The 25320-nt window shown below is 37.8% G+C and overlaps 1 protein-coding gene and 1 long non-coding RNA gene across 4 annotated transcripts in view; one reads left to right on the top strand and one right to left on the bottom strand.

Moving 5' to 3' along the window:
• The window catches only part of TMCC1 (transmembrane and coiled-coil domain family 1), a 160320-nt gene that overhangs the window by 100739 nt on the left and 34261 nt on the right, over positions 1 to 25320 (bottom strand). The window contains exon 1 of one of the 3 annotated variants that reach the window (XM_068559409.1): positions 4927 to 5433. The exons of the other annotated variants lie outside the window; for them this stretch is intronic. Within the exon in view, the coding sequence (XP_068415510.1) occupies positions 4927 to 4965 (39 nt within the window). The 5' untranslated portion in view covers positions 4966 to 5433. Of the gene's footprint in view, positions 1 to 4926; positions 5434 to 25320 lie in introns of those variants that run through there. 3 annotated transcript variants of the gene reach the window in all.
• Positions 4941 to 6685, top strand: LOC137774213 (uncharacterized). Its single transcript, XR_011075791.1, has 2 exons — positions 4941 to 5500; positions 6309 to 6685. It is a non-coding gene; the product is annotated as an uncharacterized lncRNA (long non-coding RNA).

Genomic DNA, 25320 nt, shown 5'->3' with positions numbered 1-25320 from the left:
ATTTTAAAAGCATGAAAAAGAAAAAAAAAAGCCTGAAAGAGATGTTGTATACATTTCCGTTATTTAAAAGCACCCATCTGGTACTGACTCCCTTGCCTATGTATTTGAGTTGTTTAATTACATAAAACACTACTTCATTGTACCCATATGGTATTTATCATTAAAAGGGTTTGAAATATTTTCTTTTTAATTGTGGTAAAAATACATAAAATTTACCATTTTAGCCATCAAAATACTTTTAAAAGACCCTAATTAATTTACTTAAAATGGAAATGAGAGATCCCTATTCCTTTTACTAATAAGAGTACATTCACTGAAAGATTAAGTCAATCATGTATATTATCACAGGTCATAAACCCAAAAGAAATCAGGTGGAAATTCAAAGGAAACTACGTTTGAAAATGTAATAGTTTTTATTAAGAATTCAGATTATGATCAACACTTCTCTAAATCTTAAGTCTCTTTAGCTGGTACCAAACTGACACCAAATAATAGGACACTATCAAATGTAGGAAGGGCAAGAGTAACATTTTTAGACAAAAATATTTTCAAGTGCTCTACAAGTCCGAATGAAATTATTTCAATAGGTCAATAGGTGAATTGGGGGGCAAAAGTCCCACAACTCCTATTTCTCAGCCATTAATCTCTTCACAGGCCAACCCAGAATACACTGGTATGGTTTTTATATTCTATGTTTTTCACCATATGAAAAATTTTAATATAGCCAACGAAAGCTCTCCAACTGAGTAGGAAAGAAATGTGATATGAATGAAAAAAGAATCAAGTCATCATTGATTTGCTGTTATTTTAATTATCTTTGATATAGAAAGTAGATTCTGTGTGGCTATATCTGTCCTAAAGAAAGTAAGCCTCCTGTGAAAATGTGAAAATAAATGTGAACCCCAAACCGAGATAACTATTGAGCATCCATTCCTGGAAAATTAAAGTTCAAGCTATTATCTTAGAACAAACTGTATAGCCTTTATCTTTCATTTTAGAAAGGTCAGAAAATACACGTTCACATTTTCTTACATGTGAGTAAAGACACAATGGAAGGCTAAACAAGACACTGGTTACCTATGGAGGCAGGGATACGAAACCGTTGAAAAGACATGGAAGCAAGAGTTCACAGTTATGTAATTTTTTTATTTTTGAACTACAGAAATGATTACTATTAAAAAATAAAAGAGTATAATATTCTTACTGAAACAATCGATCTTAAAACTATTTTTCTCAAAGCCTCCTCAGCTTTTATCATACCTTTTAAAAAACTGAAATTCCAGAAAAGAAGAAAAAAACTATTTTCTATTACCCATTTAAAAGATTTGAGGGGGTTTGCGGGGAGGGATAACAGAGCCAGAGTGAGTTAAAACAAGACTTTCTGAATTTTTAATTCATTGTATTTCATCCCTTAAACATTATTATAGAAACTCAAGAGTAAATTCTTCTCCTTAATAAAGACATTTTCTAAAAGGCAATACAGTTTATAAACTTTCATGTAAGTACATGCAGTTAAGCTTCAACTACATTTAATATGGCTTTATTAAATCAACTATCTTACTCAAATTGATGGTTCTCTGGCCAAAGAAAACAACTTTGTGGAAAACACTTAGCAAGTTTGACTGATATATTCAAACCCTATCAGACATTAATTTCAGCCCGGGCTTCTCCAAAGAAGTTACCTAAGTTATTTACTACACTGTTTTCTATAAGCATGGAGAAATATCATAGTCCATGAGAGTAAACTGATTAATACAACAGAAATTTAGGGAGGCAGTTGGTGTGGGGAAGCAGAATGGGTTTGGAGTTAGACCTAAGTTTGAACCTGAGTCTGCCTCTGGCTGATCTTGGGAAAATTAACTTCTCTGAACCTGTTTCTTTTTTTTTTTTTTTTTTAAGTAATTTATTTATTTATTTTATTTTTGGCTGCGTTGGGTCTTCGCTGCAGCGAGCAGGGGCTACTCTTTGCTGCGGTGCATGGGCTTCTCACTGGGGTGGCTTCTCTTGTTGTGGAGCACAGGCTCTAGGTGTGCGGGCTTCAGCAGTTGTGGCATGCGGGCTCAGTAGTTGTGGCTCGCAGGCTCTAGAGCGCAGGCTCAGTAGTTGTGGCACACGGGCTTAGCTGCTCCGTGGCACATGGGATCTTCCCCGACCAGAGCTCGAACCCGTGTCCCCTGCATTGGCAAGCAGATTCTTAACCATTGTGCCACCAGGGAAGCCCGTGAACCTGTTTCTTTAATGACAAAATGAAGCTGATACCACCTAACTTTAAGGATCATTAGGAGAATTAAATGTAACGTCCAAACTGGCAGGTTTCAGACTATTTCAGCTGGCTCATGAAGAGGACTTAGGGAAGAAAGAAAAAGCTTTCCTTAGTGAATATTTTGAAGTCACATGTGAGAAAACTATAAAGGAAGAAAATAATCTAAAATGGCAAGGAAAAGGAACTTTTCTGGGAGTCAGGTAACTGGGATCTGGTCATAGAGAATAACTGAGCATCTCGCTTTTAAAATGAAGATTTTTACTTCATCTATTTAATTTACTTCCTCCTTTTTACTTAGTTCAGATGTCAATATCCATTAGCCTGAAGGAATCATTTGAATATTCTAGGGGAAATATCCAGTGTAAGTAAACATGACTATCAAACTTAAAGATAAAAAGCAGCTAAGGAATAAATAGAAGTTTGTTGGTGGAAAAAAAAAAACATCTAAATTAGATACTGGGTTTTAAATCACTGCAAACATTTATAAATATTTTCTTTCAGAAAATTTCCAACAAAATTTAAAGATGATCACATGAGTATTTCTTCTCATCAAAATAGGAAATTGCTTTATAAATATGAGATCATCTTAAGACAAGGCTACATTTGTGGGAGATTATCTCTTATTGGCAAAAACAGTTGTTCGAAAAGCTGGAATCATATGAAATTGCCATTGTTCAACTGTTTTTGACCTGCAAAAAACCAATTTCACTTTAAGTGCTCCACGTGTGCCAGAAATACCATGCACTGGGGTACAACAGGGCCTCTGTTTTCAGGTAACATGGATTTAGCCAAAAAGACAGAATAGAGGCACAGTGCATTCACTGTAGTTTAAAAAAATTTTTTTGACATAACTATTCAGTTTCTCCTCCATATTTCAGTGCCATACAGACTGAAACAATTAAGAATATTATTTTTTCAATTCATTACTGAATTTTTTTCAATTCATTACTATGCTAAGGACTCTTGATAGAAAACAAATTTCCTTCAATTTGGTCCTGACCATCCAGTTTAGGACCCAGAAACCATGTTAAAATGGAGAGGGATGTTAGAAAAAGGAATTAAAAGAGGTTACCTCTTGGAGTCTTTTTACATAATTTGTACCTTTTATTTCTTCATGTTATAGAGAAGATGTGCTCCTAATCCCCCTAAAAGTGTTTTTATCCCCCCTATAAAGCATGGTCATGCATACAGTACAGCGTGAAAAGAGTATTAAAAGTTCACAAAATACTTGGGAGAGAAATACCTAGAAAGCAGTTATTTTCTACTTAGAAACTTATCACCTAGCTCTCAGTTGTTTCAAACATCCTTATGCAGAAAGGTCACTGCCCTGACAATCTACACAACTTCCGCCATTTAATTGTACTATATATTTGAAAATACGTGATCAGAGGTTCATGTGAAGGAGGAACAAAAATGACTCTCTTTATTGTTTAGGAGAAATGTGGAGGCTTCCCAGCCCCCTCACCCCCACCCACACACCTGGAATGAGGAGAAGGGAAGCAAGGAACATTTATTCTAATACTCCTAAAAAGTCCCTGTTAGGCTTGGAGATCCAAGAAAAAAGATGAAATTTGACATCGGGATGAAGGCAAGAGCTTTGCTCATTTTTGCTTGAATGCACACATCCTACACTGAGGTCACCTATGAGCAACTAAAGGTTTCCCCTTAAGACAATAACGCATTTCAGGATTTAACAATTCTGACTAACAACCAAGGAAGTGTAGAATGTCTACTGATTTACTATTTGTTTAAGCTTCTGTCTGCAGAGAATGAACTGTGACACAATTTAGCCACCAACTGCTACATTTTTAAAAAATAGAGCTTTTAAAAAACAGAATGGGTTTTTGAAATAAGCTCAACTCTCAGCACATCTCTTTCCAAAGTAGTTTCTGCACTCACTTAAAAAGAGAGCTCAATGACTGCCTCAACAGAGGTCCACTGCCAAGGCTGATTCATAAAATCAGCAGCCCCTCTTCTAAGAGGGCTCTGCTTTCTTTCTTTCTTTCTTTCTTTTTTTTAATTTAAGTTTGATTTTCTTAGTTTAAAAGAAGTTTTCCCCCAAAGCTGCACACATGAAACCTGTTTTTGAAGCACAACTCTGTAAAAATTGATTCCTGAGCCTTCAGGTTACTGCTTTTCACACACTCCTTAATGAAGGAATATGCGAGTTTCTTAATACAACCACTCATGTTAACATTTTCAAGCCGGTCATGCTTATTGAACTATTTTATGGTAGTTTTCCCCAGTTTAATATTAAACTCTGTATGAAAGCACTGATTCCAAAGACCAATAAAGCTTTCTCATTTTGGTCAAAAGCTGCTACAAGAATTGCTAATTAAACATGCACTTTTTACCCACTATTCTCTCCTTCACTCACACCCTCTGGAAACTGTAACTGAGAAGCAGACTACAACTTCCTGCAAATTCACAGATGATAGCTCTAGTTTTAGGGGAACAAAATCTGGGGTTTCCAGTGCAGTCAGCCTTAAACCTTTGTGTCTGTCTGAGGAAAGAACAAAAGGCGGCGCTTCCTCCCTCTGTCCCTCCTTAGCACCGGAGGAGGCAGAACTGTTGACAGAACAGTTCTAGAGAAAAAGGAGACCACGCCAAAGCTGCTGAGAGTTTCCCCTAAACACACACACAAAGCTACCCAAGGTACCCACCTTGGATAGCTGCCTCCTGAGGCTAAAGCGCTGAACCATGGTCACCCTGAGTAATCTTCAGACAAAGCAATCCACGAAGGGAAGGGCTTTTTAAAAAACAGCTTCTTGTAAAAGTCGGTGGCAAAACATTTTGAAGACTATCACAGAAGTCCAAAGAATGTGCCTGGGAGTCTTAGCAAACTTGGAAGCCCTTCATTGTTCTACGGGAGATACGGCAAAGCCCACGTAGGAGGGAGACGGCGGCAGCCGCGGCGGGGAGGGCGGAATCCTGGAGCTGCTGCGCCCAGTGCCCGGCTCTCCTAGCACTTCCTGTGAGTCAGCCGAGAGGGGTCCAGGCAGAAGGACCACCCCTTCCCTTTCCACCAAATCATTAGCCTAGGATGCCGCCGTGGTGCCACCTGAGACGCCGGGGACTGACCTGATTGTCTGTGTGGGAGGAGGACCGGAGCGCTGGGGTCAGAAGGCATCTGCCTCCAGGAGAAACTGGCAACCGCGACGATTCCTCCCACCCGACCCCTCCCAGTGGAGGGGGTCCGCGGCAAAGACAACAACCCCTCCTCAACCTCCGCCGCAGGTAATCTTGCTGGGCGAAACCGTGTGAACGAAGCCCTACTCCGAGAAGAAAACTCCTCCCCGCCGGCTCGGCAGCCGTCCGGCTTTGTCTAAGTAATTGGCCAAGCCTTTCCTCTTACTCACAGGGAGGGGTCCGGCCGGCCTGGGGCAGGAATGTCAGGTGCAGAGAGGCCTATTCCGCCTATTCCGAGGGTGACTTCAACTTCTTTAGAAAGTTAAACAAATTGAAACTGCCTCCTGAGATGCTTTCCCTCTCTCATTAGAACAATGTAACTTTAAAAAATCTACACACAAAAGGAACAGCTCAGACTGAATTAATGCAGGTAAAAAAGGTATGAAAAAATGTCAATTGTGAGGGCAGTTCCAAAGATAAAAAAATATTTTATCATTTACTAGTCTCTTCCTATCTATTTGATTCTGCTTCCAGACAGCAAATTTAAGGATAAAGCTTCATTTTAATGAAACTGTCCACTCTATATGCTCCTCTCCAAATTTTTCATTACTTCTGAATGAATTTAATAACTGACCAAGGCAGAACTTTTTGGCATATATTAATTTTTTCCTGCTCCAGTGACTCTCAATTCTCTGTGAGCATGACGACGTGTTAGGCTACATACAGCCTTTTTGAAGTGAACCTACTATATGCAGTTGTTGTGTTGAGTACTTAACATCTTTCATCCCACTGATTTCTCAAACAACCCTGTGAAATATGTATTAATATCCAACTCAGATAAGTAAAGCAGGGATCTTCTCTCTAAAATCTCAATATTATGAGTAAACCATATAGTGTTACTAAATTTTTTCTTCAGGTGAGAAAAATGAAAAATGAATTTGAAAAGATAGGTCTTGGGGCTTCCCTGGTGGCGCAGTGGTTAAGAATCTGCCTGCCAATGCAGGGGACATGGGTTCGAGCCCTGGTCCGTGAAGATCCCGCATGCCATGGAGCAACTAAGCCTGTGCACCACAACTACTGAGCCTGCACTCGAGAGCCCACGAGCCAAAACTACTGAAGCCCGCACGCCTAGAGCCAGTGCTCTGCAACAAAGAGAAGCCACCACAATGAGAAGCCTACGCACCACTACGCAGGGTAACCCCTGCTCGCCGCAACTGGAGAAAGCCTGCGTGCAGCAACGAAGACCCAATGCAGCCAAAATTAAATAAATCAATAAATAAAATTTAAAAAAAAGGTCTTTGAGCAATGGTTATTCTCAACTATGCCCATATCACACACTACTGTTTCCAATTATCACCAAATATGATGCACAAGTTTAAAAAATTCACCTAAAATATGACACACACATTTCACAGTACCTTAGGAAAAGAAAAGAGGTACCAAATTCAAACAAATAGCAGGCTGCCAAGGCTCCAAAAAATTACTCTAACCAAAACGCATATATGAAATTTTTATTCCAAAAAACTTTAAATGGAAAAGAACTGCACATATTTAACTAAACTTTGTGAAATTCCAAAGCTTACAAAAACTATTAGATGAACAGGTCTGAATGAAAGTGAAGACTCCTTCATATCTGGGTTCAGAGTATGCAATGTAACCTAATAGTTAAACTAAGTGATTGAAATTTAATTTGAAGTGGAAAGTAGGTTGATAGAGAACTTGAATTCTGTGTGTTTTCTTTTTAATGGTAAGAGTACCAGTACCTCTGTTTTTCTCCTACAAAGAAAGAAACCAAGTATTCAGAAAACTTCTCCTGGGAATGCAGAAGAATTAATGAGATGCTTTCGGCTTGCATGATCTTAGTTCCCCAACCAGGGACTGAACCCACACCCTTGGCAGTGAAAGCGTGGAGTCCTAACCACTGGACTGCCAGGGAATTCCCAAGACATAGTGTCTTTAAACATAAACATGAGGTGTTTCTGATACAAGCAACTAGAATCCCAGATCATTGCTGTAAGATTCTTTCTAACCCTACCCTACCCCCACCAAAAAAAAAAAAAAAAAAAAAAGGAAAGAGGAAAAGGAATTAGAAAAAAATGTCAAAAGTCTACAGACTCAAGTACTCATTAAATATCAATCATAACTGAACAGGGTATAAATCCTCAAAGTGCCAGATACACATAAGAAGACTTAAAAGGATGGTGTCTTCATTCTAGGAGGAACCTACTCAGTTTTTGCCTATTAAAATAAAGATAAAACTCGAATTGTTTAAATGCAATAAAACCTATTACAAGTAATTCAAACACATGAATCCAATTCATTCCTTGATAAAACAAAAAACTGAAAAGATACGCAATAAATTGAGCTGTTAGGGGAAAGATTAGAATCTCTAAATTTCATCTATTTTGAGGAGTCTGGCATCTTTTTGGATGAGAATAGCAGACCAAGATCAAAGGTTACAAAATAATAACAGGAAACATAAAAATGCATAACCGAGAGAAAAATCAACAGCCCTGTAACATTCCCTATTACTCCAGGACCCAAATATACAATGCCATTTTCAGTAGTCTGTGACTAAAAATCCACATCTTCTTTTTTTTCTTTTCTTTTTTTTAAAATAAATTTATTTATTTAATTTATTTATTTTTGGCTGCGTTGGGTCTTTGTTGGCTGCGTGCGGGCTTTCTCTAGTTGCGGCGAGCGGGGGCTACTCTTCGTTGTGGTGCACAGGCCTCATCGCGCTGGCTTCTCTTGTATGGAGCACGGGCTCTGGGCACATGGGCTCCAGTAGTTGTGGCACACGGACTTAGTTGTTCCGCGGCATGTGGGATCTTCCCGGACCAGGGCTCGAACCTGTGTCCCCTGCACTGGCAGGCAGATTCCCAATCACTGCACCACCAGGGAAGCCCCACATTTTCTTACACTCTATGCAGAAGCAGATAAGAACTGTCCATAGTGTTCTTCATACTTTTTGCATCATGTACTCTTTGTGAATCTGTTAAAACCTATGGACTCAGTCACTGGAGTGACATACAGGAAATGCATGAATGGACATACTCACGGACATACTCAGTGTTTTTGATACCATTCCAAATGGTTCATGGATTCCACTAAAGCTTGTTGATAGACGCTGTATTAAGAACTCTTGGAAAAGGGAACCCTCATACACTGTCTGTGGGAATGTAAATTGGCGCAGCCACTGTGGAAAACAGTATGGAGGTTTCTCAAAAGACTAAAGTAAGTAATAATAATAAATAATAGCTACCATGTAAAAAAAAACTAAAAAAAGAACTACCATATGACCCAGCAATTCCACTCCTGGGTATATACCCAAAAAAAACCAAGAAACACTAATTGGAAAAGATATATGCACCCCAATGTTCATAGCAGCATTATCTACAATTCCCAAGATACAGAAGCAACCTAAGTGTCCATCAACAGATGAATGGATAAAGAAGATGAGGCAAATATATATATCTCATTCTTTTTTAAGGCTGAGTAGTATTATATATAATGGAAAACTACTCAGCCATAAAAAAGAATGAAATCTTGCCATTTACAGCAACATGGATGGACCCAGCGGCTATTAATGCTAAGTGAAATAATTCAAAGAAAGACAAATACTGTATGATATCACTTATATTTAGAATCTAAAAAAATACAACAAACTAGTGAATATAACAAAAAAGAAGCAGACTCACAGATATAGAGAACAAACTAGTGGTTACCAGTGGGGAGAGGGAAGGGGTGAAGGGCAATATAGGGGTAGATATTTTATAATAACTATAAATGGAGTATAACCTTTAAAAATTGTGAATCACTATATTATACACCTGTGACTTATGTAATATTACTGTACATCAAGTATACTTCAATAGAAAAAAAAAAAAGAACCCTTGTTACTGTCATGACTGAAAAAGAGCTGATCATCATCAATCACTAAGCCATCTTGTTTTCTGCTTTCCCCCATAGGTAACAGTTCTTAGTAAAACTGGGAAACAGAAAGAAAAAAAAAAGCCTGTTCCTTACATTTTCCTTACTGTATGTCATAAGATAATCTACTTCCAAAGCCACAAATGGTCTTTATAAAATGGTCTTTTATTTTGTTTTAATTTTTCTTCATTACCATTATAGAAAAAAAAAAAAGAAAAGAAAATTATTTTATTCTCCTTGTTTTATCCATCATATACAACTCCACACTGAGCATAATATTAAAACTTATTGAACTGTATGTTTTCCTGCACATGTATAAACATATTCATGTCTGTTTGACAAAACTAGGACTGTACTGTTACTACTGAAAAAAAAATTCAGAAACACCTTGGATGAAAACTTATGAAATTTAAGTAATTATCCCAATTTAGCTGGTTTCTATATTCAAAACACGTGTCCCTCCCTTTACACCAGCTTAATTCTTAAAATTCCCTGTAAACACATTTTAAAAATAAACTGATATTAAAGTTTTGTATTTACTATTGAACATCATGTATTACAAGTTACACTTTTACAGAGAAGGAAACTAAAGTTCAAAGAGATTTTCAAACTTGCCCTAAATCACAAAATTGGTATTAGAATTGGGACTAGAACCCCAAATACCCAGATTTCACTACACTGCTTTTCCCATTACATCATGCTTCCTCCTATTGGGTTAGCCCAAAAAGTTCATTCGGTTTTTTCCATAAGATGGCTCTAGTAGCACTTAGTTGGCTCTAACTTCATTCGAAACAATTTTGTTAGATTGTATTGTGACAGCTGTCATATCAGCATGCATTAAAAAAAAAAACAACTCATCAAAATTGGTGAATTTTTGTGTAGCCATTTTAATACTGAAGATGGAAGAAAAAAAGCAACATTTTCGGCATATTATGCTTTATTATTTCAAGAAAGGTAAAACCTCAACTGAAACACACAAAAAAAGATTTGTGCAGTGTATGGAGAAGGTGCTGTGACTGGTTGAATGTGTCAAGAGTGGTTTCTGAAGTTTCTTGCTGGAGATTTTCTTGCTGGACAATACTCCATGGTCAGGTAGACCAGTTGAAGTTGACAGCAATCAAATCGAGACATTAATTGAGATCAACATCATACCACAGGGGAGATAGCCGACATACTCAAAATATCCAAATCAAGTGCTGAAAATCATTTGCACCAGCTTGATTATGTAAATCGATTTGACGTTTGGGTTCCACACAAGTGAAAAAAACCTTCTTGATGGTATTTCCGCATGTGATTCTCTACTGAAACGTAACAAAAACGTTTCCTTTTTAAAACAAATTGTGACAGGCAATGAAAAGTGGATATTGTACAATAATGTGGGACGGAAGAGATCGTGGGGCAAGTGAAATGAACCACCACAAACCACACCAAAGGCCGGTCTTCATCCAAAGAAGGTGATGTTGTATATATGGTGGGATTGGAAGGGAGTCCTCTATTATGAGCTCCTTCCGGAAAACCAAATGATTAATTCCAGCAAGTACTGCTCCCAATTAGACCAACTGAAAGCAGCACTCCACAAAACGCATCCGGAATTAGTCAACAGAAAACTCATAATCTTCCATCAGGGTAACGCAAGACCGCATGTTTCTTTGATGACCAGGCAAAAACTGTTACAGCTTGGCTGGGAAGTTCTGATTCATCTGTCACATTCACCAGACATTGCACCTTTGGATTTCCATTTATTTTGTTTTTTACAAAATTCTCTTAATGGAAAAAATTTCAATTCCCTGAAAGACTGTAAAAGGCACCTGGAACAGTTCTTTGCTCAAAACGATAAAAAGTTTTGGTAAGACGGAATTATGAAGTTCCCTGAGAAATGGCAGAAGGTAGTGGAACAAAATGGTAAATACGTTGTGTGATAAAGTTCTTGTGCTATAATACAGGGACAGTGGTGGCACAAAGGAGGGAAAGATGAACTTTCTGTGGGAAAAGAAAAATCTTAAAGTTGGAGTCTTTAAGGCTGGATAGAAATTCTGCAAATGGACAAAAAAGGGGAAGGGCATTCCAGGGAGTACAAAAAACACAAGTTAAAGACACAGAGGCGCAAATCAAGTGATAAGTAAAATTTAGTTTTTCCACACTAACAAGGCAACATGTTGTAAGCCTGAATATTTTTCAGAATATTTTTTCTTTGTGGAATGGGAATGTAGATTATAAAAATATTCATTTATTCCTTCTTTCTAAATTGCACATGCTTGTTAACTATTTTGCTATAAACTGCCCAAACGGGTATAGCCCATCATTAACGAATAATAATGTGATAGGTTCTTTCTTTACAGAAGTTACGATTGTTTAGTTATTGTCTGTCTTTAAAGCAAAGAGAGAGAAAAATCTATTTTCAAAAAGTTTAGTTAAATAACATCTCCAGTTTCAGGATTCCCTATGGCAATTCAGGCCCCTTGAATGATATGAGCGTTCTGTCCTGCAGAAATAAATTTCTTTTGGGAATCCCACAATAGATAACAATAAGATACCATATTTTATCTACCCAAGAACAGGTTAAGTAACTTGTGAAGTTATTTACAAAAGTCCAAGCCACTGTCAATATAAATAACCCTGAAAGTAGTATAATTTATTAAGTAGTAAGATGTTAAAAGATATTGATGATTAAAAAAATTTGAACACCTGGGCTTCCCTGGTGGTACAGTGGTTAAGAATCCACCTGCCAATACAGGGGACATGGGTTTGAGCCCTGGTCCGGTAAGATCCCACATGCCGCAGAGCAACTAAGCCTGTGCGCCACAACTACTGACCCTGCGCTCTAGAGCCCGCGAGCCACAACTGCTGAAGCCCACGCGCCTAGAGCCTGTGCTCCGCAACGAAGAGTAGCCCCCGCTCTCCGCACCTAGAGAAAAGCCAGCGTGAAGCAATGAAGACCTACCACAGCCAAAAATAAAATAAATTAAAAAAAATTTTTTTGAACACCTAATTGTATTCAATTCCATAACTCATTGTAATGGCTGATTTAAACAGCAGCCAACCATATCAAATTAACATTTTTATTTTGATGAACTGGACATGGCTCTTTTAAATATGCTAAATTAAGGTTGCCTCCTTTTATTACATCAGCAATGTTTTAGAATTTGCGTTTATTTGTCCCCCCAGAAACCCATGCTGTGCATCACCTGCACTGAATGCATACAAGGGGGAGAAAAGTAAAGGGAGAAGAGCGGGAGGGAGGAAGAGTTTATAATGTGCCTACTAAGTACCAAACAACCAACATGATTATTGTTTGCTACGATGCAAAGAACACCCAGCAAGATTATGTATTTGAAATACTTAAACACTATAAAATCAAGTTCTTAAAACAGCTTACAAGGTGTTTCCTGTGCTGGCCGCTGCTTTCCCTCTCCAGACATCTCACATTACTTTCAACTTAACTCCAAATCTCAGCTTAGACTTCTGCTCCTTCAGGAAAACCTTCTCTATCAACCCTCAACGACCTCTTTCTCCACCTTACTAATTGATTCTTCCTTAATACACTGTAATTTCCTTGTCTGCATCCCCTTCATCAAAACATAAGCTCCTTAGGGGCAGGGATCCTGGCACCTACTAGGCCAAATATTTACTAAATATTTACTGAATGAATGGCTTAAAAATATAATGACTCTATAAAACTTTAAAAGTTTCTAAGACATTCTGGATTTCCCTTTCTCTCCCTCAACCATCTCCCTTACCCATAAACTCCCTGATTTTTCCACCTAATTCTACTCGTTCTTCTATTCCACTTTGTGAAAATTAATTTTATTAACTATTTGTCAATTACTTATCTCCCACTTATGATTCTTTATAATTTAACATTTTCCAATAAAATGTTTCCTGTAAAAATTCAGAAAATACAGTAAAATATAAAGAAAATTTGTTAATAATCTCACCATACAGAAGTAACCACTAATTGTGTTTAGATAAATTTTCATCTGGGCCTTTTCTTTATTTTTAATTATACAAGTAATTTATAAATGCTTAATTGTTGTAACCACTGTTACCAGTTTAACCTTCCTTTAGTATGAATTTATATATTGTTTACTTATAAAAGTACACAGTATTATTTGTAGGTTTGTTTTTAGCTTGGTTTGTTTTTTAACCCAACTAATATCATACCATACATATTATTTGAAACCTCCTTTGCTGTGGTCTGAATGTTTGTGTCCACCCAAAATTCTTATGTTGAAATCCTAAAACCCAGTGTGATACTATTAGGAGGTAGGGCCTTTGAGAGGTGCTACAGTCGCCATGTGGGACTAGCGCTCTTATAAAAGACACCCCAGAGCTCCCTAGTCCCTTCCAACATGTGAGGATACAAAAAGAAGTCTGAGACCCAGAAAAGGGCCCTCACCCAACCACACTGGCACCCAGATCTCGAATGTCTAGCCTCTGGAACTGTGAGAAATAAATTATTGTGTTTATAAACGTCTCAGTCTGTGGTACTTGGTTACAGCAACACAAATAAGCTAAGATATCTGTTTTTAAAAACTCAATTAACTTAGAAAATGTTGTCAGTACATATGGATCTCCACTATCTAATTGCTTCACAGCATTCCACAGTATAGACAGAACAGTTTATTTATCCATCCTCTTTTTAAATTAATTAATTAATGGCTGCGTTGGGTCTTTGTTGCTGCGGGTAGGCTTTCTCTAGTTGTGGCGAGCAGGGGCTACTCTTTGTTGCGGTGCGAGGGCTTCTCATTGCAGTGGCTTCTCTTGTTGCAGAGCATGGGCTCTAGGCGCGCGGGCTCAGTAGTCATGGCACACGGACTTAGTTGCTCTGCGGCATGTGAGATCTTCCCGGACCAGGGCTCAAACCCATGTCCCCTGTATTGGCAGGTGGATTCTTAACCACTGCGCCACCAGAGAAGCCCTATCCATTTTCTTATGACCATTTAGATTATTTCTACATTTCTGCTAGTACTACATACTGCCTATACGTGCCTGCTTTGGGATGTGTGATTTTTTTTTTTCCCTCCAGGATAGACACTAAGATAAGATCCTACCTACTGAAGGTCCATTTTTTTGGAAGCCATTCCTGTTCACTTCAGTTCACTGACACTTCTGCTTCTGCATAGCTCACAGTGATAGTTCTTGTACTTTTATATTTGGTATGCAGATCTTGTACTGTTAGTTTTTTCTGCATTAAGGTTGTCTTTCATCAAATTAAAAATGAGCACCTTGAAGGATTACATCTCATACTTTCTGTATCCCAGTTGCATAGTACCTTACACATAGTAGACATTCAATTAAATATTTGTCAAATGCCCTGAAAACCATAAAAGAAAACATGGTCTTATCTGATAGGATTACCTTATTTCTTTATTCCAAAATAAAACATTACATAGGATATCACTGCTTTAGATTTCATCCTCTCCATTTACAGACATGAACCTCACAGAGAACAAATCACCTTACTCAAGTCCAAAATATTACATCTTTGATTCCCTTTTACCTACATGTCTTATAAAGAGACACATTATCTGGCAGAATTTATACTTCAAAAAATGATACTAGGGAGAGTGATGTCAGCAAAATGGCAGACTAGGAAAATACAGGCCCTCCTTCCCCTACGGAGACACTGAGTTAACAACAAAAGACAGACCAGAATATCACTGCAAAAACTCTAGAGAACAGTTAAGAAGCAATAGCAGCTGGGCTATTGTAAACCCAACACAAGATTCCAATGAAAGGGGTAGGAAAATTTGTGATGTTTGGCATCCCATTCATGCTGCTTCCCCTGCAGAGCATAGTGTGGAGCAACCAGGAAGAAACCCTTCATGCCAGGCTCTTCCCTTGGGAACACAAACAAAACAGACAATACATCCAATTCTGGCTTGTCTGGGAACTGCCTGAGGGACTGGCTTCTGTCTTAGATAACTCAGAGCCCTAAGAGAATAGGAACCAGAGTTGCAAGACACTGTAAACAAGATGCAAAAAGCACCTTACAACTGCAGTTCTGTAGGCAAATCCCAGAGGGAGCTAAGATCAGAAAAGGCTTGAGAGGTCCTAGAAGGAATCCAGTATGCAAAGGCAGGGGGTAGGTGACTGTTTTTTTCAAATGCCCAAGCAAAAAACCACAAAGCATATAAAGAAACAGGGAGGTAGGGCCTAATTAAAGGAACAAAATTAAACTCCAGAAACCGACTCTAAAGAAACAGATCTATGACTTGCCTGACAAAGAATTTTAAATAACTGTCATAACAGTCACTTCAATGCATGGTATTGGAAAAACTGGACAGTCACATGCAAAAGAATAAAACGGGACCACTAACACAAAAATTAACCCAAAATGGATTAAAGACTTGAATGTAAGACCTGAAACCATAAAACACCTAGAAGAAAACATAAGCACTAAGCTCCATGACATCAGTCTTGGCAATGATTTTTTGGATTTGACACCAAAAGCAAAGGCAACAAAAGTAAAAATAAGCAAGTGGGAATACATCAAACTAATAAGCTTCTGCAAAGCAAAGGAGACCATCAACAAAATGAAAAGACAACCTACTGAATGGGAGAAAATATTTGTAAGTCATATATCTGAAAACGGCTTAATATCCAAAATATATAAAGAACTCATACAACTCAACAACAGAAAATCAAACTGATGAAAAAATGGGCAAAGGATGTGAACTGACATTTCTCCAAAGATGACAAAAGACAGCCAACAAGCATATGAAAAGATGCTCAACATCACTAATCATCAGGGAAATGCAAATCAAAACCACAATGAGATATTGCTTCATACCTGTTAGGATGGCAACTAACAACAGCAACAAAAAAACAGAAAACAAGCGTTCGCAAGGACGTGGAGAAATTGGAACCCTTGCATACTGATGTAAAATACAAAACAGTGCAACTGCTGTGGAAAAGTGGTATGGCAGTTCCTCAAAAAATTAAAAGTAGAATTAACATATGATCCAGCAATCCCACTTCTGGGTATATATGCAAACGAATTGAAAGCAGGGTCTCAAAACGGTATTTGTACACCCATGTTTATAGCAGGACTATTCACAATAGCCAAGAGGTGGAAGCAAACCAAATATCCAACAGATAAATGGATAAACAAAATGTGGTCTATACACACAAGGGAATAATATTCAGTTTTTAAAAGGAAGAAAATCCTGTAACATGCTACAAGATGGATGAACCTTGAGGACATTATGTTAAGTGAAATAAGCCAGTCAGAAAAAGACAAATACTGTATGATTCCACTTATATGAGGTACCTAGAGTAGTCAAATTCAAACACAAAGTAGAATTGTGGATACCAGTGGCTGAGGGGAGGGAAGAAAGGAAGAGTTTTTAAATGGGTATAGATTTTCAGATTTGCAAGATGAAATGGTTTGGAGACCTATTTCACAACAAAGTGAATATATTTAACACTACTAAATTGTACAGTTAAATAGTAAATTTTGTTATGTGCTTTTACCACAAATTTTTTAAAGTTACACTAATTGTATTTCTATTTCCAAGTATGCTCTTTGATTCAGCACTTTTGTTTCCTTAAACGTCTCTCCTTTTCTTACATTTAGGCATGAAGATCAACCAACAGATGTCTTTTTCCAGAAAAATGGAATATTCTCTAAATAACAGGACATTCTCTCCAGATAGAAATGAAGACTTTTGACAATAACACATCACTGCAGGGCTTTAAAGACCTAATACCAAAAAAAAAAAAAAAAAAAAGGCTTACTAACAAGAATCCAGCTTCTCCTTTCTGATTTGTTCCTTATAGTACCTTATTACTCATAATCGCACAATGTTAAAAAAGAATTCTTTGAAACATAACTTCTTTAGTCCTCATCTAAATTCTATTTCTCATGCATGGCATGTTTTAAAGGACAATAATTACATTAAAAGTAACTACAACACTAAATGAAATAATTATAATTGTGAGGCTTTGTTCTCTCAGGTGGTACCCCACACAATCGTTTACAATGCCCAGAGCATGTGCTAAAATGAACATAACCACAGTCAGAGAGACAAAGCAACAACAACTCTTCCCTCACAGACTAAAGAAACATCTCTAGCAGTGAAAAATGACAACACTCGTGAAAAGAAAAGACCCAAACACCACACATGTATGGTCAGCAAACCAAGCAACAACAGAAGGTTGTTTAGGATTGTTATGTCTTTCTACTGAGAGGACCATTTTAGCATTATGAAATGTCATTCTTTATCTTTAGCAATACTTCCGGCCTTAATGTCTAACCCATCTGATATTAACAAAGCTTTAACAACAGCTTTCTTTTGGTTAGTGTTTGCATGGTCTTTTTTCTGTCTTTTTACTTCCATCTTGCTATTTGTTTTAAATTTGTCCCATGTGTTCTTTATTCCTTTATTCTTCTTTTCTATTCATCAAGTATTTATAATATTCCGTTTAATCTCTTCTATTAGTTTTTTATGCATTTTTGTGTTATCCTTTTAGTGGTAACCCTGTAAATTATAGGGTTACAGTCTACCTCAACCACCTTCCAAACAAACCAATCCTCCCCCCAGTCCTTTTTGCTATTGTTGTTGTATATTTTATCTCTACAATGTTTTAAACCTCACTGACAGTCGTATTATCATTTTAAAGTTCAACTTTTAACTAACTTAAGGAAATAACACATAAAGGCTGTATACAGAAAAAACAAAATTAAGTGATACTATTCCAGCTAAATTGATATTTGCTGAAATCCTCTACAGATTTGTAGCCTGGCAGCCAGGTACTCAGGGAGTGTGTGTTAGTGTCCAAATTCACAGGCATTGTGTATCTAATTGGCACTCCATGGAATTTATAGCCTCCAGCCTCAGTAGTGTGGAGCTTTTAGAACCCCATAGGAACCCTGATGCAACTCTTGGACGTACAGTTATACTGAATAGGGACCTCAACTCTTCCTCTTACTTAGCCTGACATTATCATTTTATCTCATCCTTTCCTCCTACTGGAATATTTCCAAAAATGCTATAGAACAAATTCCTACATTGGACAAAAAGGACTGTTAACTAAACTATTAAGATCTTTTAACTTTATTATGTTGAATCACATAAAATTACCATTTTCATAGGCTACAACTGCTCAACTATTGGCAATTTCATATGGCTCAAAGTACTATTTAAGTATAAAACATAATAAAAACCACAGTTTGGTTACACTTAATCTAGATTTCCTTCACCCAAATCAGGATTTGGAAAACTAAGCTTTAATATCCAAATTCAAATTTTAAAAAGATTATTCTGTCTATGACACTCTAGGTCAATGAGAAGAGAATGAAGTTCATGTTTAGCTGTCCGGTAAAAAGAATCCGAGACAGACGATAACTACAAAATCGCTATAGGAATGCTATTTTTTTAGTGGCTACAGGAAGAAACAAATGGATCCTAGTCTTTTCTACTTTACAAGAGTGGCCCCCTATATTTCAAAAGGCTCTGTATGGGCTGAAAAATAGACTAACCTGGATCACAACCAGTAGAAATGAAATTTTTGCTGATTTCTACTTTGAGGACAAAGAAGACTTTAGAAGGCAAGTCTATATCAAAGTCCCTCACATTTCTGTTGTAATAAAAGCTTCCTTAGAGAGGAATCATGGATTAAACATGAAGAACTGAACATATTTATCTTGGCTTTCTACTAAAATTGAATAACAAAAGGCATATACCCAGAAAGGCACAGCAAACTTGAAAGGAGACAACAGTAGATAAGAGATGTCAATAAAACTCTCTGGGAGGTGAAAAAACGATGGTCTGGTCATAAATGACAGCTTTTGGGTTTTCTCCGTTCAGGTAAGTACTTGGCAGGGTAGTGGGTGGTGTGAGGAAACCAACAAGAAGCAAGCCTATTTATGCCAAAAGTATAGAAAGGTCAAGACTTAGAAGTATCAGGGGCTACTCAAAAACAAGGGCATTGGGTTGGGCCTGAAAACAGAAGGACTGGTTATAAGTATTTATAATGAACACTTAGATCAGCAGCTCATTCTGCTAACTCACAGGAAGGTGATCGGTCCAGAGGTTTATTTTCTGGGGAAGACTGAAACAAGGGACGAGAAGGATTCTAGACTGAGAGACTCTAGACACAGCTGAGGGCTGGAATGAGGTACCATTCTAAGGACATAAGGATTAAACTGATAAATGAGAATTTTAGTCCTCTTCCTCCTAGCAGAAGGCACTAAGTCACAAGGCAGCCAGGCTATTACCACCACCATCATTCATCCACCAGCAAATGCAAAAGTTTGAATAATCTCTCTTGAAAAGGTGACTGTAGAACTGAAGACAAGACCTACAGATACTGACAAGTGGAGGGGTCTGCAATAAAATGTGTCTCTGCCTAATTACTCTATAGTAAAAAACCATCAACCTACAAGCCTTTCACAAAGAAGAGCTTCCCACAGCATTTTAATGCCTCCCTCAAATATGAAGACAAAGCCATGGCAAGAAAGATACTTGAGAAAAGCCTGTAACAAAAAAGACAGAGACTAAAACACCCAGGAAAAAAGAAAAAGGGAAAGAAACTCTGAAGAGACAGAGACTATATAGGAAGCAAAAACAAAAAACAAAAAATCCTTCGACACAAAAGAAAACATAACCTATAAGAATAGGTTATTATAAAAAAGTTTTCATAGAAGAGAAAAATCACTCCAAAAATTTAAAACACGATAGAAATAAAATATTTTAATGGAAGTACTGGAAAATAAGTTTTAAGGAAATTTCCCAGAAGTCAGGATAAAAAAGAGTCAGAAAGTGAGAGGATTAACCAAGATGGCGGAGTAGGACGTGCTTTCACTCCCTCTTGCGAGAGCACCAGAATCACAACTGGCTGCTGGACAATCATTGACAGGAAGACCCTGGACTTCACCAAGGAGGATACCCCACGTCCAAGGACAGAGGAGAAGCCACAGTGAGATGGTAGGAGGGGCGCAATCAGAGTAAAATCAAATCCCATAACTGCTGGGTGGGTGACTCACAGACTGGCGAACACTTATACCACAGAAGTCCACCCACTGGAGTGAAGGTTCTGAGCCCCACGTCAGGCTTCCCAACCTGGGGGTCCGGCAACGGGAGGAGGAATTCATAGAGAATCAGACTTTGAAGCCTAGTGGGAATTGATTGCAGGACTTCGACAGGACTGGGGGAAACAGAGACCCCACTCTTGGAGGGCACACACAAAGTAGTGTGTGCATCGGGACCCAGGGGAAGGAGCAGTGACCCTGGGGGAGACTGAACCAGACCTACCTGCTGGTGTTGGGGGGTCTCCTGCAGAGGCGGGTGGTGGCTCTGTTTCACCGTGGGGACAAGGACACTGGCAGCGGAGGTTCTGGGAAGTGCTCCTTTGCATGAGCCCTCCCATAGTCTGCCATTAACCCTACCAAAGAGCCCAGGTAGGCTCCAGTGTTGGGTTGCCTCAGGCAAAACAACCAACAGGGAGGGAACCCAGCCCCACCCATCAACAGTCAAGTGGATTAAAGTTTTACTGAGCTCTGACCGCCACAGCAACAGTCAGCTCTACCCACCACCAGAGCCTCCCATCAAGCCTCTTAGATAGCCTCAACCACCAGAGGGCAGACAGCAAGAAGCAAGAAAAACTACAATCCTGCAGCCTGTGGACCAAAAACCACAGTTACAGAAAGATAGACAAGATGAAAAGGCAGAGGGCTATGTACCAGATGAAGGAACAAGAAAAAAACCCAGAAAAACAACTAAATGAAGTGGAGATAGGCAACCTTCCAGAAAAAGAATTCAGAATAATGATAGTGAAGGTGATCCAGGACCTCGGAATAAGAATGGAGGCAAAGATTGAGAAGATGCAAGAAATGATTAACAAAGACCTAGAAGAATTAAAGAACAAACAAACAGAGATGACCAATACAATAACTGAAATGAAAACTACACTAGAAGGAATCAATAGCAGAATAACTGAGGCAGAAGAACGGATAAGTGACCTGCAAGACAGAATGGTGGAATTCACTGCTGCGGAACAGACTAAAGAAAAAAGAATGAAAAGAAATGAAGACAGCCTAAGAGACCTCTGGGACAACATTAAACGCAACAACATTCGCATTATAGGGGTCCCAGAAGGAGAAGAGAGAGAGAAAGGACCAGAGAAAATATTTGAAGAGATTATAGTCGAAAACTTCCCTAACATGGGAAAGGAAATAGCCACCCAAGTCCAGGAAGCGCAGAGAGTCCCATACAGGATAAACCCAAGGAGAAACACGCCGAGACACATAGTAATCAAAGTGGCAAAAATTAAAGACAAAGAAAAATTACAGAAAGCAGCAAGGGAAAAACGACAAATAACATACAAGGGAACTCCCATAAGGTTAACAGCTGATTTCTCAGCAGAAACTCTGCAAGCCAGAAGGGAGTGGCATGATATACTTAAGGTGATGAAAGGGAAGAACCTACAACCAAGATTACTCTACCCAGCAAGGATCTCATTTAGATTTGATGGAGAAATCAAAAGCTTTACAGACAAGCAAAAGCTAAGAGAATTCAGCACCACCAAACCAGCTCTACAACAAATGCTAAAGGAACTTCTCTAAGCGGGAAACACAAGAGAAGAAAAGGACCTACAAAAACAAACCCAAAACAATTAAGAAAATGGTCATAGAAACATACATATCGATAATTACCTTAAACGTGAATGGATTAAATGCCCCAACCAAAAGACATAGACTGGCTGAATGGATACAAAAACAAGACCCATATATATGCTGTCTACAAGAGACCCACTTTAGACCTAGGGACACATACAGACTGAAAGTGAGGGGATGGAAAAAGATATTCCATGCAAATGGAAATCAAAAGAAAGCTGGAGTAGCTATACTCATATCAGATAAAATAGACTTTAAAATAAAGAATGTTACAAGAGACAAGGAAGGACACTACATAATGATCAAGGGATCAATCCAAGAAGAAGATATAACAATTATAAATATATATGCACCCAACATAGGAGCACCTCAATACATAAGGCAACTGCTAACAGCTATAAAAGAGGAAATCGACAGTAACACAATAATAGTGGGGGACTTTAACACCTCACTTACACCAATGGATAGATCATCCAAAATGAAAATAAATAAGGAAACAGAAGTTTTAAATGACACAATAGATCAGATAGATTTAATTGATATATATAGGACATTCCATCCAAAAACAGCAGATTACACGTTCTTCTCAAGTGCGCACGGAACATTCTCCAGGATAGATCACATCTTGGGTCACAAATCAAGCCTCAGTAAATTTAAGAAAATTGAAATCATATCAAGCATCTTTTCTGACCACAATGCTATGAGATTAGAAATGAATTACAGGGAAAAAAACGTAAAAAAGACAAACACATGGAGGCTAAACAATACGTTACTAAATAACCAAGAGATCACTGAAGAAATCAAAGAGGAAATCAAAAAATACCTAGAGACAATGAAAACACGACGACCCAAAACCTATGGGATGCAGCAAAAGCAGTTCTAAGAGGGAAGTTTATAGCTATACAAGCCTACCTAAAGAAACAAGAAAAATCTCAAGTAAACCATCTAACCTTACACCTAAAGAAACTAGAGAAAGAAGAACAAACAAAACCCAAAGTTAGCAGAAGGAAAGAAATCATAAAGATCAGAGCAGAAATAAATGAAATAGAAACAAAGAAAACAATAGCAAAGATCAATAAAACTAAAAGTTGGCTCTTTGAGAAGATAAACAAAATTGATAAGCCATTAGCCAGACTCATCAGGAAAAAGAGGGAGAGGACTCAAATCAATAAAATCAGAAATGAAAAAGGAGAAGTTACAACAGACACCGCAGAAATACAAAGCATCCTAAGAGACTACTACAAGCAACTTTACGCCAATAAAATGGACAACCTGGAAGAAATGGACAAATTTTTAGAAAGGTATAAACTTCCAAGACTGAACCAGGAAGAAACAGAAAATATGAACAGACCAATCACAAGTAATGAAATTGAAACTGTGATTAAAAATCTTCCAACAAACAAATGTCCAGGACCAGATGGCTTCACAGGTGAATTCTATCAAACATTTAGAGAAGAGCTAACACCTATCCTTCTCAAACTCTTCCAAAAAACTGCAGAGGAAGGAACACTCCCAAACTCATTCTATGAGGCCACCATCACCCTGATACCAAAACCAGACAAAGACACTACAAAAAAAGAAAATTACAGACCAATATCACTGATGAATATAGATGCAAAAATCCTCAACAAAATACTCGCAAACAGAATCCAACAACACATTAAAAGGATCATACACCACGATCAAGTGGGATTTATCCCAGGGATGCAAGGATTCTTCAATATATGCAAATCAATCAATGTGAGACACCATATTAACAAACTGAAGAAGAAAAACCATATGATCATCTCAATAGATGCAGAAAAAGCTTTTGACAAAATTCAACACCCATTTATGATAAAAACTCTCCAGAAAGTGGGCATAGAGGGAACCTACCTCAACATAATAAAGGCCATATATGACAAACCCACAGCAAACATCATTCTCAATGGTGAAAAACTGAAAGCATTTCCTCTAAGATCAGGAACGAGACAAGATGTCCACTCTCACCACTATTATTCAACATAGTTCTGGAAGTCCTAGCCACGGCAATCAGAGAAGAAAAAGAAATAAAAGGAATACAAATTGGAAAAGAAGAAGTAAAACTGTCACTGTTTGCGGATGACATGATACTATACATAGAGAATCCTAAAACTGCCACCAGAAAACTGCTAGAGCTAATTAATGAATATGGTAAAGTTGCAGGATACAAAATTAATGCACAGAAATCTCTTGCATTCCTAGACACTAATGATGAAAAATCTGAAAGAGAAATTATGGAAACACTCCCATTTACCACTGCAACAAAAAGAATAAAATACCTAGGAATAAACCTACCTAGGGAGACAAAAGACCTCTCTGCAGAAAACTATAAGACACTGATGAAAGAAATTAAAGATGATACCAACAGATGGAGAGATATACCATGTTCTTGGATTGGAAGAATCAACATTGTGAAAACGAGTATACTACCCAAAGCAATCTACAGATTCAATGCAATCCCTATCAAATTACCAATGGCATTTTTTACGGAGCTAGAACAAATCATCTTAAAATTTGTATGGAGACACAAAAGACCCCGAATAGCCAAAGCAGTCTTGAGGGAAAAAAACAGAGCTGGAGGAATGAGACTCCCTGACTTCAGACTATACTACAAAGCTACAGTAATCAAGACAATATGGTACTGGCACAAAAACAGAAACATAGATCAATGGAACGAGATAGAAAGCCCAGAGATTAACCCACGCACCTATGGTCAACTAATCTATGACAAAGGAAGCAAAGATATACAATGGAGAAAAGACAGTCTCTTCAATAAGTGGTGCTGGGAAAACTGGACAGCTACATGTAAAAGAATGAAATGAGAATACTCCCTAACACCATACACAAAAATAAACTCAAAATGGATTAGAGACCTAAATATAAGACTGGACACTATAAAACTCTTAGAGGAAAACATAGGAAGAACACTCTTTGACATAAATCACAGCAAGATCTTTTTTGATCCACCTCCTAGAGTAATGGAAATAAAAACAAAAATAAACAAGTGGGACCTAATGAAACTTCAAAGCTTTTGCACAGCAAAGGAAACCATAAACAAGACGAAAAGACAACCCTCAGAATGGGAGAAAATATTTGCAAATGAATCAACGGACAAAGGATTAATCTCCAAAATATATAAACAGCTCATTCAGCTCAATATTAAAGAAACAAACACCCCAATCCAAAAATGGGCAGAAGACCTAAATAGACATTTCTCCAAAGAAGACATACAGACGGCCACGAAGCACATGAAAAGATGCTCAACATCACTAATTATTAGAGAAATGCAAATCAAAACTACAATGAGGTATCATCTCACTCCTGTTAGAATGGGCATCATCAGAAAATCTACAAA

Source organism: Eschrichtius robustus, chromosome 12, assembly GCF_028021215.1.
Source record: "Eschrichtius robustus isolate mEscRob2 chromosome 12, mEscRob2.pri, whole genome shotgun sequence".
Lineage (NCBI taxonomy): Eukaryota > Metazoa > Chordata > Mammalia > Artiodactyla > Eschrichtiidae > Eschrichtius > Eschrichtius robustus.
Note: the sequence above shows the minus strand (reverse complement) of the source record. Positions and strands in the feature narration are given on the sequence as shown.